We start from the raw sequence: 12948 nt of genomic DNA on the forward strand, positions 1-12948 counted from the left end.
ACTCATATTCATGGTGTGTCTGCAAACTAGAGCAGGGACAGATGTGTGGAAGCACATGCCACCTTCTTGTCCTGGTAAGCAGGCTTTGACAGAAGAGGGAGGACAGAGAATGTACATCAATGATACAAACACAGTTCCTGTTTTCCTTCTTCTTCTTCTGAAGTTTTTTCATAGCAGCACAAGCACTTATTCAGCTATTTTTGGATCTGTTGGAGAGATGACCTGGACAACAGTCAGGGCACATCAGAAAACCAATTAAGTAAATAACCAACTAGACCAACCCAAGGAAACCCAAACCCAAAAGAATGAGAAGCCCAAATACAGCAAGACCTCTTCTTCAGTGGCAAGATCACTACTCATGAGCATTACTGTGGTGGCAGCATTACACCTGTCACCTGACTGTTTCAGGTGTGAACAGAGGTACCAGAGCTAGCATAATGCCCATGGGAGGGGGTAATGGTAGCATGTCCTGGGAGCTCAGTATGTACACACACAGCAGCTGCACCTGAGTAGTCACTCTTGAGTGTTCAGGCTGGCTTGGCTTAAGTGACACAGGGCATCTCTTCATTCACTTAAAATCCCTGCATTGTGACAATCCCACAAGATTCAGTTTCAACAAACCAGTGCATGAGAAAGAGAAGTCTGTATTTGACCTTCCTTAGCAAAGTTTTCAGGCCTGCTTACCAGAAAGCAAGGAAACCGCTTTCAGATCTGCAACAGCATGCTTGTTTTCCTCAGTTTGGCCCAAGTCCTCCTCTGAGTTCCAAGAAGCAGGAGTAGGTCATCTTGTCCTTCAATCTGTATTCCCAGAAATAGCCAGAAATGGCCAGCATTTCATTACAGAGGGACGAGAGAAATTTATCGTAACAAGGCTGGCTCTAGGGGACCAAAACTTTCCAGCTTGTGAAGGTGTATGTGTGTAGCAGTCTGATTGGAGGCATGTCTCCAAAAGATGTACATGGGCCACACACCCCAAGTTCTGAGTGGTGGGGTTTAGTCACGGGGTTATTTTTAGAACACCAGGACTAAAGAGAGTCCCAATCTGTACAAGGTGTCCAGTGTCAGAGGAGACATAATTTCTGTTAGCGAGAAATTGCTCTCCAATTAACGTCAACATGAAGATGACCATTTAGCCCCTCCCAGAATACTTGTGCTTGATGCTTGTGTGGCGCTATGTATTGAATTACCAAGCAGCTGCTCTTCCGTGTTTAATTAGCAGTTGTGAAATTAGTGATGTTGCACGGAGAAGGAGGTGGCACCGCTGCTTTTCCTGCACGTCAGCGGCGCCGATGGGCTGGGGGTGCGTCTCACACTGTCATCTAGTGGCCGGTGTCCACCTTCTCGGCTGGGCGGCAGCAGCAGCAGCAGGATACGGCAACGATTCTAATCCCCGAAGGCTGAAATTTTAGGCAGATTTGTATCTCAGTGTTTCTTCAGAGACAGTGATGGTGATGCACCTCGTGGAGCACAGTCCTAGCCCCAAGGAGGTTTCATCAGACAGCTGAGGTAGGCATCAAGGCATCCTGAGGTGGGGTCTCTAGCTAAATTTGGTGAACCTTCTAGTAGCTCATCATGGCACATACTTAGAGAAACCTAAATAAGTGTGTGCACCCTCAGTTTTGGGTGTCCCATCTCTCTGTAAGTCCTTCATCATCATAGCACTGCATGAATTGGCAGCTAGCATTTGGATGGAAGTGTTTCATGTGTAGGGAGTGGTTAGAAACCTCCCTACTTCCTTATTGGAGAATATTGCCTTTACAATAGGTCCAGCTGAATGGCACACTCCTAATCTGCCTCAGCACAACCAGACAGCATCTGATAGAAGCACTTTGTGCTAGCAGAGGTGGTTTGGTACTGAATAGATTAGGAAGGATTTGCACACTGTTTTGTCAGTTGAGTTGCAAAGACAATAAGATGGAAGTCAATAACAGCTTAGTAAGACACAGAGCTAGACCAAGGCAAGAACATCAGTCTGATAAAAGCAAGCATAGGATATGATTTCACACACTTAAATAATGTTCCATACTCCACTGAATGTTCCAGTTACACTGATTTACAAGGGAGAGTTGTATCAGTAGTTTTCCATTTAGGCACAGCTCTTTGGTAATAAAATTGTACACAAGAGTCACATCACTACAATGTAACAACAGTAAATTTTCTTTGTACAGGTGAACCCGTTTGGACAAATCACTGTGATGTTTGCCCTGACCGAAGGTAGTCAGTACCAATGCCTACAGGTTAAAGTCATGTCTAACTTCCTACTCTAAGACCCTTCTTTCTACAGGTCATACATTTTGTCAAGCTGCTTCTTCCAGCAGAAAGATTTTGTCTTGGACACATTAAAATTCAAGGTTTGGTAGCTGCACTTGCTACCTGTCTGGGCAGCCATCATTTTTCCAGCTCTGACAGCTCAGTATTTTTGTGTATGGTTTACCAGCACAGAACTGAGGCGCCTTTGCAAGAGAATTTGAAATCTTCCTTGCAATCCAAATGACAGTAAACATAAACATTTGAAAGAAAAAAAGGAAAATTTCTGTTACAACAGAATGACTATTTTGTTGTTGTTGTTTGTGTTTAAGCTGAACTCCAGTGTCCAGCACATTTTTTTCTTAGGATTTACACGATTTGTTCAGTTACATGTTTGTTCTACATAAGACAAGGTATTTTTTCCACTAAAAATATGTATCTGGTTATTTATTGGTAAAGGGAGCTCAGAAGTGGTATTATCTTTCCACGTACCACTATGTTTGCATAACCAGTATAAAACCCTACCAACTTTGTTAGAATCTTACTGATTCCTTCTAGACATCATTTTCAAGAATGAGAAGGCCATAGGTTGACCATATTCCCAAAAAGGTTTTGTCAGAGGACTCCTACCTATTCTTGCCACTAGGAAGTCTATATGGCTAAATCTAAGCTCTTCCCTCAGCCCAAAAGTGACTGAGATCACATCCCAAAATATACCGTCCCTGTGGACACTCTTCATCAGTCTTACGTTGGGATGACTTATTCTTGCTGAAATTTATGCTAGTGTCTATAAAGAATACTCTTACTCCAAGTGTTCTCTGAATTTTGTGAAAGAAATGGGAACGTATTAACACCATATGCAGAGGAAAAATTCTGTTCCCTCTTCATTGATGATGTTTACTTTAAGGATTGCATTTGACTGTTTCATCTTTCTGAGCTTTCTTGACTGATAGTGGCAAATAAATTACTTTGTCCTGAAGACCTTGAACACCCTGGCTGTGGTGTTCACCACTCCATATTTAGTACAGTTGCAATTAGGAACAACTCATAGGGGTAGAAACACACTTCTTGCTTTGTACTACGGTTTCAAATGTGGTAAAAAACCCCCAAACATATCCAAAAAAACCCAACCCCCAAAAAAACGAAAACAGAAAAAACCCCCCAGGTAACATATCTCCAGAAGTTTGAAGTCCATGTCTGTTTTGAATGTTCATATGTCATTAAAAAAATGTTTTCTCTACTGCTGAGAATGCAGCAAAACCACTACAAAATTACATAGCTTTCGTATATATGTGAGTTGTTTTAAATTTGAAGAGTGCATTGAATTAAAGAATTTCAAGTGTTAAAAAATAATCTCCACTATTGTTTAATCACAGTAACACCTTTTAATGTTTAGTGTCAGAAAAACTGCATATTATGGAATAAATACCAGCATTTGTTTGTTAACATCCCCTTATGATCATTTTCAATAAATTTCATATCAGACAAGCACTCTATAAGATCACAGCTTACAATAGGCATTTACTGAAAACAGGGTAGATGCATTTTTCTGGTGCAGGTATACACATCCCCCAGGATCCTCAAAGCATTTTTCCTGTCTGTGCAGGTAAGAATTCAGGGCTCCACAGAACATATCAAGTGTACTGAAAGTTTCTGGGGTAAGAATACTCCAGTGCAAAAAACATCTCAATGCAATAGAATCCAATACATACAAGGGGATATTTTATCTCTTATTAGCATCTGAAAAGAACAAACTATGCACTTACAAGAAGCAAAAGAAACACACTAAAAAAAATCAGACAAATGCTCTAAGTTATCTATTTTTATTACAAAATTACACTTGGTGTTAGTTGCATACAACAGCATAGGCTGACAGTGTCACACAGCTGCTCCCACGTAAGGCAACAGCTGCAGTGCCTACTTGCACTAACCAGGTTACTTTATATCCCCTATAGCTAAGTTACCTGCAGTCATTACTGCAGCATCTGATGAGAGAGCTAGGAACCACAAGTGGGTAAGCCAGAAATGGTTTTAGTGCTTCACAGAATCATAGAGTAATTTACGTTGGAAAAAACCTCTATAAGGTCAAGGCCAACTGTTAACTGAGCACTGCCAATATAGTAAGGTATAGCTTTATGTATTTTTAGTTAGGAACTAAAACCTTTACTCGGTACATTTCAATAATTAAGCCTTAATACATTTCTTGACTGAAACTAGAGGTATTACCAGTAGCAGCAGCAACCCAGGACTATACAGCAGTCTGCACTCCTCTTTCATTGCAATACCGACAACTGGACTTTAAACTTGTTGATGACCCTACTTAGTACAGCTTTAGAACAGCTTGAGAGCTTAACACTGTTTTCTTCCATCTTCAGTTACTGCTGTTTATCTGTCACTGTGCTGCTTTGTTCAGTGCCTGAACTGTGCTTGCTCTTAAGGGACCTTCCAATGTATCTCCAGTACTCTTTTCGGATGGTGTCTTTTTCTTTAGCCAGAATTTCACACAACTATGGAAGAAAAACGAGAGATTGGAGCATTATACCAAAAAGCTTACGGAATCCTTCACTATAAAATGCATACAACATATATTTCAGACAGTATTAGAAACACGTTTCTCTGCAACATTTGTTTTATTCGCAGGACTTGTAATTGTTCAATGACATCAAACTGATGACAATCCCAGTTGGTAGCCAACCAATCTGACACTGCACAAAAATCCCTCCAGCCCCATTTCAGTTGTAAGAGTTTCCCTCTGACTCATTTCCATGCCTACCACTCATCATCCATGCCAAGCCTGTAGTAGAAGCACAGTATACTTCCTGAGAACCCTGAATGTCTTTTAGTCATCCAACAGGCTGCAAACCACTTCTCTTGAATCTTCAGTACTCTTGATGGACTGACAAGAGATATTTTATTTCTCTTTTCCCTCAGCAGACTGTCCCAAAAGGGTTCTCCACGCAAGTCAGTAACCTTCTCTCATGCTATGTTAAGTTGGTGCAAATACTTCTACGTGTTCAGGGGTTTTTTTTTGTTTTGATCTCGGTAAGCAGCACAGTAGAAGTCAATCCTACTTACAGGACAGGCTGTGTAAACTTTACACAGTATGTACACTGTCTACCAATGTTTTAGTAAATTCCCTTTTATTATGCAGATGACACGGCCTTGCTCAGTGAAATGGAGTTAAGAAATCAGGAGCTTTGATGCCTAAATAGAGAAGTCAAAATCAGTGAAATAGTATAAAGGGGATATGAATCTAGGAGGTACAACTGCACTTATTTGCAATCTGGTCCTGGAACACAATGGAAAAATGCTGAGAAAGAGTAACATTGGAACACAAAGACTCCAGGCAAAACTACAGCTCTAATTACATTGAGTTCCAGTCTGTGCCACAGTGAATGCAAAGTGTTCTTGTAAAAACTACACTACAAACTGCACCAAGGACCATCCAAGTATGAAGCTCTGAGAGATACACAACATTGCCAGAAGTAATTTATGCTCTGTAGGAAGTGGTGCCTGACACTTCTTACTGATACCCCCAGTGCCTGCTGGCCATAAGCTAATTCTGCCACCTTTCTTAGAAAGGGCTAAGAAGGGCCAAAGGAGCTCAATAGAGGTTTGGAAATGGATATTCTGAGAAAAATTCATTAACCTACAGAGAAGAGAGTGAGTTCATGCTAAAAGTTAACATCCAAAACTCTTCAATTGTTCAAACATCATCTTATTTCTGCATGTGGTATTAGAGACCTTCCTTCACTACCAAGTGAAGAAAACTTAAGAGTAATTTCATAACTGGCAAGTTATTACTTATATTTAAATTCAGGAGATCCTTGTGATTGTCTGGATTTTGTGTTAAACTCTTCATAGACCTCTTGTGATTAACAAATAACCTGCTCTGTTTATGAAAATCAATCCCATTTTGTCAAGCTATAAAACCAGACAGGAACAGACAGAATCCGTCAGAAGAAAAACCAAGCTCTCAAAACCTACCTCCAGTGCCTTGTTCAGTGTTTCTTCCTTGTTATCGCACTGGTTTTCTAGCATGTCTTCATATATGTCCACAAGAAAGGCAATCAGATAGGGTGAACTGTGACTGGGCTGTAAATTCAACAGTTCCTCCAGCAGATTTGGATACTTAGAAAGACCACGATCCTGTAGAATCCTAGAAGAGAGGTTAATAGGCTTGACACGTGGCAGTGGGAAATCTGGTGTGAGTAATTGTGTTTTTGTTATGAGTCCTTTACTTGGAGATTAGTTTTGAAATCAGGCTGCAAATACAAGTAAGTCAGAAAGTAAGCAGCACACAGCACTAGTACAGCCTCATGTTGTAATAAGCTGGTATAGTTTTTGTTCAACTGAACATAAATTAGACTGAAAGCATGTTTGTTATTTCCTGTCTATGCTTTTTAACACAGTAACATAACAAGTCAAGTTTTTAAAATCATGAGAAATACCCATAGTCCTTCCACAAAACTACAGGGCCAGAAGCTTAGTGAAAATTTACGAAGAAATTAAGTTATAATATAATAACACCTTGTGATAGTATTTGCCTGCATGCTTAAGCACACTACATTAGAACAAACAGCAACAAGTTATTTTCAATTAAGAAGTAGGCATCAGACACCTTCTACAGATACTCTTTTTGTCTCATGGAGAAATACACCTCACCCTTTTAAGTAGTTCCAAGCGCTCTCATTATGTGGCACTGCAGTGATCATCTCAAGAGTGTACCTGCAATAAGAAAATAACAGGTCATGAATGCAACCAAAGTAACAATGCAGTTAGAAATTACCTGAATGTGCTCGGAAGATTCCAAATACATCTCTCTAGCCTAGACTTCACTCTTTTTGCAGATCATCTCAGCTCAGTAGATCAAAAATGGCTCAGAAGATAATCACCAGGCGTCTCAAAGAGGCAGACACTATGAAAACTATTTTAAGATTTAAGTGTTCAATTTGCTGGACTTCATACAATAATGAGTCAGTTCCCAAAATTATTAGCGGTAACACTGAGAAACAACGTAATACACTCCTGGTATGCTAAAGGAGTAACTTTTGTCTTGATGCCCAGCAATGGCAAGGGGCTGAAAATGGCCAGAGTACCTGAGCTCTGTTAATATGACTGCAAGCGGTATGTTCTGTACCTATTTGCAGAACGTTTTCCATGAGGCTGCACTCAAGCAAACCCACAGAAAGGCAGAGCTTGAGCTTTCAGCTCACATAGCCGTCTGCAGCACTTCTGTGAAAGTAATAGTGAGACAACTGCTATAAAAGCAAAGCAACAAAAGGCACCTCCCGTACAACCACAAGGCCACATTTCATCTTCACAAAACAGATTTATCTTCTGGCTTTTCCCAGCATAACCAGCCATCTGATGATTTTCAGAGGCTGCAGATACTGATAAAAAGTTGTATCAGGAGTACTAAAAAAAATACCCACAATCCTAACTCTTTTAACATTCTGCAGTCACTATGACAAAGACCAAGTTTATCTACCAATAAGCAGTTCTCTAATGACATCTGGGAAGTCTTAACCTTAGCCAGCCTGGTTCTTAAGATGGTATCCAATTATCTTGAGAAGATCAAGGGAGGATGCCCAGACTAAACTCTGGAGAGAAAAAGTTGAAGATATCCAAGTCTAAGTCATGGAAATGGTACAGATTCATTCATCTACAGGAAGGTTATGAACTGGAAGAGAAGTACAACTTCTAGAAGGTTGCAAAGACAACCATGAAAGATGGTGAGTGCTGGGATCCTCTAGGAATAATGTACCAAAGGACTTATTCAGAGATTGAGTCTTTCTTCTGAAAAATAACTCTATAAAAATTGCAATACCTTATTTTAATTGCTTCTTCACTTTTGATAAATACCTTCTCATAACCATCAACCCTAATCAGCAATCTGAGATGTGAAAACCATATGAAGAAGCTTTTTTTACCACCACGAGCAGTAAAATACATCTAGAAGCCCAGTTTGTCTTCAGTTACAAACCTGCAACCTAGAAGCAGTGAGCACAAAGCTCTTTTTCCTGAAAACTAGCCATCTCACAGAAGTAGTTCTCTTTGTGCCAACCACATACTCCTGAAAGCTCCTTTGTTTTTCCAGCTGCATAAAATTCCTCAAAAAAAGCAACTCCTCTTCCTACAATCTGTGTCCACATTACTGTATTGGGTTTGCATGGCCTGGTTTTTGGTAGTGGGGGAGGCTACAGGGGTGGGTTTTGTGAGAAGCTGCCAGGAGCTTCTTCCATGTCCATCAGAGCCAATCTCTGGTGGCTCCACAGATAGATGTGCCACTGGCCAAGGCTGGGCCTATTGGAAATGATGGTAACACCTCATGGTAACATACTAAAGAAGAAAGAAAAACAAAGGTGGTGGCCCAGTTTTATTTGTGGCCAGACAAGAGCAGAATGAGAACATGTGAGAGGAAAACTCCACAGACACCAAGGTCAGTGAAGAAGGAAGCGGGGGAGGTGCTGCAGGCACCAGAACTGAAGAGGGCCTCTTTTCCCAAACTTTCTAGGGGTAGAATACTGATGAACAGCACAACAGTGTCACAGATTTTCTGCAGATTGTCCCACTATAACTAGCTCACCATAAACCCCAAAGTTTTGTTTGCACAATAAACAGCAGGTCAGGAAAACAGATGCATGATAGTGACTTGCCCAGGATAAGCAGAGCTTGCTTCAGTCTAACACTTGATCTGCTAACCATGAGTGTTAGTCCCAGAAGTGAACAAAAACCAGGAAACAAAGCCCAGGGTGACGGTGAAAGTATTCCTTTGCCTTCATGTAATGGAGACTGTTTAACGTGAGCCTGAATAGCATTACTAACCGGACTTCTCTGTCTAGGACTGCTGGGTCATCATAGCCAGTGGTGTTGAAAATGACAAAGTGTCGTTGGTTCCAAACTGAGTTGTTTCTCACATCTTCTCTCAAAAGCTGGTCTACATAGTCCAGTTCATTGTCCCATAGTTTGAACTCCTATAGAAAGAGAAGAGAGAGTATCACAATCAAAAGTTTTTATTTTTTTTAAATACTCCTCGTTATAAATATTATTTTAAATTCTCCTCATTCCTAAGTTGCCTGAACATCAGATAGAGCATTTTTTGAAGAAATCAACACAAAGTTCAAAGAAAAGTAAGTACAGGTACACTAGGAACATGCTACACTATGCAGTGGTACGCAAAGGTATTAGTTCAACATTAAATACACACACGTAACAGTTAGTAGACAGCAATCCAATTTTTTGAACTCACTTCCTAAAAGGCAAGTTTATAGCTAACCTCTGCCAGGTTATTTAAAGAATCAAGAGTTCTGTGGATACAATACCTGAATAACCCATTGTCTGTGTTGCCAGGCATGGTAATTTTTGGCATCTTGGTTAAGAATGTCAGCTATGAACTCAAGCTCTCTGGATGGATCCTGCAGCCACTCAACCAGCACCCGCCTGTGATGCCTAATGACAAGAAGAAAAGTCTAAATTTTTTTGGTGACTGTGTGGTGTGTATTAAAGCAGCTTATAGCAACTGTACCACTTAGGAAAAAAACCCACTAGTTAAGTACTTCAAATTAAGCATAGCAGAACATTTCACTTGGCTCTGAGAAACGTATGATGCATATTTATATTATAAAAAATTCTAACCACACATACACAATGGCAAATCACCTCATTTTAGACAAGTAATGTTCACCTGAAACAATATACTTCCACACTCATGGTCAAAGTCTTCAGCAAAGTAAAATTTTCTAGTACTGCGTAATTTCTCTTGTAATAACAATACTGCTCTTTTGCTTATTCCCATTCATTTCGGAAAAAACCCCAACAACAGGCAGGCAAACTCCAAGACAAAATAAAAGAAAAAATATTAACTTCTATTTGTTTTCTTGGTTGCCTTTTCACAAGTCCTTTTTTTTTTTTTTACCTGTCAGATTTATTTTGGCAGTTTAAAACTTAATTTTAACAAGAAAACAAGACCTGCTTAGCATGTCATAATCATATGCTTAGAAGAAGTATCTGAAAGAAACTTTGACATGATGCAATTCCATTTAATTCCTCCATCATAACTGATAGCCAATTTATAAAAACATTAGGAATTGAAAAGAAAGCACGATTTTACCAGACTTGGTAGTTCTTTGGCTGATCTTCAATGATAGCTGTAATGTACTTAAGTTCCTCATGGAGATCCTTTCCCAAAGACTGCAGGAGGACTCTCCGGAAATGCCTGTATTTTTAAAAGTCAAGCATTTGAACACTGCAAAAGGACTTTCCTAAAATTCACAGAGAAGAACATAGGATCACCTTTGTTCACAATTCTTGTAAATGATATTGAGCTAAAAATAGTACAAAAAACCAAAACCTAATGCAAAATCCTCAACCACATATCTAGTTCTGTTAAAGGGCATTCAATTATTGAACAGCGGAGAATTAGAATATGACCAGTTACAACAGTACATTATCTAAGATAGTAGCAATCATGTTCAAGTTAACCTGTACCCATGCTAGTTTTTTGTCGTGGAAACTAAGACTTCTGTGCTTGAAACAATGTAAACTTTCTGATTTTATGGAAATTAGTGGAATAAAGATGTCCAAGACATACTTGTTAGCATTTGTGAGTTAAAAGGCCCTACTCTGAGTATCAGAAATTCACTGTTTATTTATTACCTAACTGAATGGTAACCTGAGAGATCTTTTAAAATGCACTATTTAGTAAATATACAAATTAGCTGCTGTCATGTTTTTATGCTTCTTCTTGAAGTCAACTGAGCCCATCTTCAGCATTTTGCCATGGCCACATTATCAGGTAAATGTTCTAATTTTAAACAGAAAAGTCCTTTTTGTAGCTAGCCCTGTCCTTGACTGATAACATCCTTAAAGACAAATGAATGAAAACCACTGAATCAAAGTGAGGCATGGGAAATACTGAACAAAGGCTTTCTTTGGAAGCTCACTGGAAATCTACGCTACTCTTCTGTGTAAATTCAAGTAGGCATGTCCTAATTCAACTAACAAAATAGTAAAGACTTAAAAGGTAGGCAGTCGAATGACCACAGAAATAATCCCAGAGTTATTACATACCATACTGTGTAGTTTGCAGCATTTAACTCAATGGCATCTGCTGTTAACTTGAAAGCTCTTTCGCTTCTCTCATCCCGCTGCAGAACAGCCCGGAAGTAATCATACACATCTCGGACTAAATAGAAAATAGCATCTTAGCCAATGGCCTGAGTAGGGGATAAGGTTAATAATCTTTTGAAATTCCTTCCTGTTTTCTGTATTCTAAACATACCTCTGTGAAACGATAGCTACCTATTGCTCTGACAGCATTTGCAACTGAGACCTGTGCATGATATTAGCACACCAAAAAGCTGCACAAGTATGTTAGCAATACACCATCAGAATAATATCAAAAACAATCATAAAAGTTCTGTGCTGCTTACTCACACTGCTTCACCAGTTGCAGGAGCTTCATGTTTTGCTTCCACTTGTGGGCTGGAAATGCCTTGTGACATGAACCACACTGTCTGCTGTATTACCTCTTAAGCCATACGATTTTAAAGGAGAACCTTGGCTATTAATATCTCAGGTGAAGATTCAGATTCAGAAATGCTTGGTAAAAACACCACACACAAGCACCATAACACAATTAATTAAATTAATTTCTTCACAGTATCACTCTAGAAAATGTTATCCAAAAAATGAAGTCTTGTTTCAACAATGGTAAGGGCAGAACATATTTAAGACTTACATTTTTCACTGTAGATGATCTGAACAACAGGATTTGGCCCATCATTTTGAGGTACAGGTTCAATATCGGCCCATTCCTTCCTGTCCCTGTAAATACATATTTTTGTTTTTTCAATGGTTCTGAAAAGCACAATATGCTACTCATACCATGACATGCACAAACCTGTGTCCAGTACACATCCTTGCTCTGAACAGTCACTACTATTTTAGCTACATTACTGTCTGTACCACAGCATATAAACAGGTAAAAGTGTCCCCAACATAAGGAGGACATGGAAGTGTTGGAGCAAGTCCAGAGGAGGGCCACGACGTTGAAAAGAGGACTGGAGCACCTCCCTTACAAAGACATACTGAGAAAGGTGGGGCTGTCCACCCACCCCACTGGTGGCTGGGTGGAGACCTCAGAGCAGCCTTCCAGGATCTAAAAAAGGGCCTACAGGGAAGCAGGAGAGGGATTTTCCGTCAGAAACTGTAATGATGGACAAGAAATAATGGGTACAAACTGAAAGAGGGGAAACTTAGGTTCGACATTAGGAAAAAATTCTTTTATTGTAAGGGTGGTGAGACCCTGGACCAGGTCGCCCAGAGAAGCTGTGTATGCACCAGCTCTGGCAGTGCTCAAGGCCATGTTGGATAAAGCCCCGAGCAACCTGGTGAAGTGAAAGGTGTCCCTGCCCCTCCCACAAGCTCCCCACTCCTCCGGCCGCAGCTCCGCCGCTCCACGCCCCCCACCCCCTGACGTGCCGCGACGCCGCCGCGGCCGTACCTGTACAGCACGTAGCCGTTATCCTCCCCGTCCTCCTCCTCCTCCAGCAGCTGCCCGAAGCCGCCCTCTGGCTCGCTGCCGCCGCCCTCCGCTTCCCCCTCCGCCTGCAACTCGGCCACCGCGGCCCTCCCGTCCGCCGCCATCGCTGCGCCGCCGCTTCCGGGGCCCGGCTGCACCACAGAGGCGGGGGCGGA

The 12948-nt window shown here is 40.7% G+C and overlaps 1 protein-coding gene across 1 annotated transcript; it reads right to left on the bottom strand.

Annotated features, from left to right (window-relative positions):
* Positions 1-3947: 3947 nt before the first annotated feature.
* FNTA (farnesyltransferase, CAAX box, alpha) lies at positions 3948-12922 on the bottom strand. Its single transcript, XM_010400020.4, has 9 exons — positions 12755-12922; positions 11990-12075; positions 11320-11434; positions 10361-10465; positions 9573-9699; positions 9076-9224; positions 6913-6975; positions 6235-6406; positions 3948-4754 (listed from the first exon to the last, which is right to left on the bottom strand). The coding sequence occupies exons 1-9, from the start codon at positions 12895-12897 to the stop codon at positions 4623-4625; spliced, it is 1092 nt and encodes a 363-aa protein (XP_010398322.2). The 5' UTR covers positions 12898-12922; the 3' UTR covers positions 3948-4622.
* Between the last annotated feature and the right edge of the window lie 26 nt (positions 12923-12948).

This window comes from Corvus cornix, chromosome Z, assembly GCF_000738735.6.
Source record: "Corvus cornix cornix isolate S_Up_H32 chromosome Z, ASM73873v5, whole genome shotgun sequence".
Lineage (NCBI taxonomy): Eukaryota > Metazoa > Chordata > Aves > Passeriformes > Corvidae > Corvus > Corvus cornix.

Coding starts and splice junctions, on each gene's coding strand:
- FNTA (XM_010400020.4), bottom strand. CDS start 12,897: ATGGCGGCGGACGGGAGGGCCGCGGTGGCCGAGTTGCAGGCGGAGGGG. Junction 9,700..10,360: donor CCAAAGAACTACCAAGTCTG/GTAAAATCGTGC, acceptor TCTTGTCATTAG/GCATCACAGGCGGGTGCTGG. Junction 9,225..9,572: donor ACAGACAATGGGTTATTCAG/GTATTGTATCCA, acceptor CTCTTTCTATAG/GAGTTCAAACTATGGGACAA.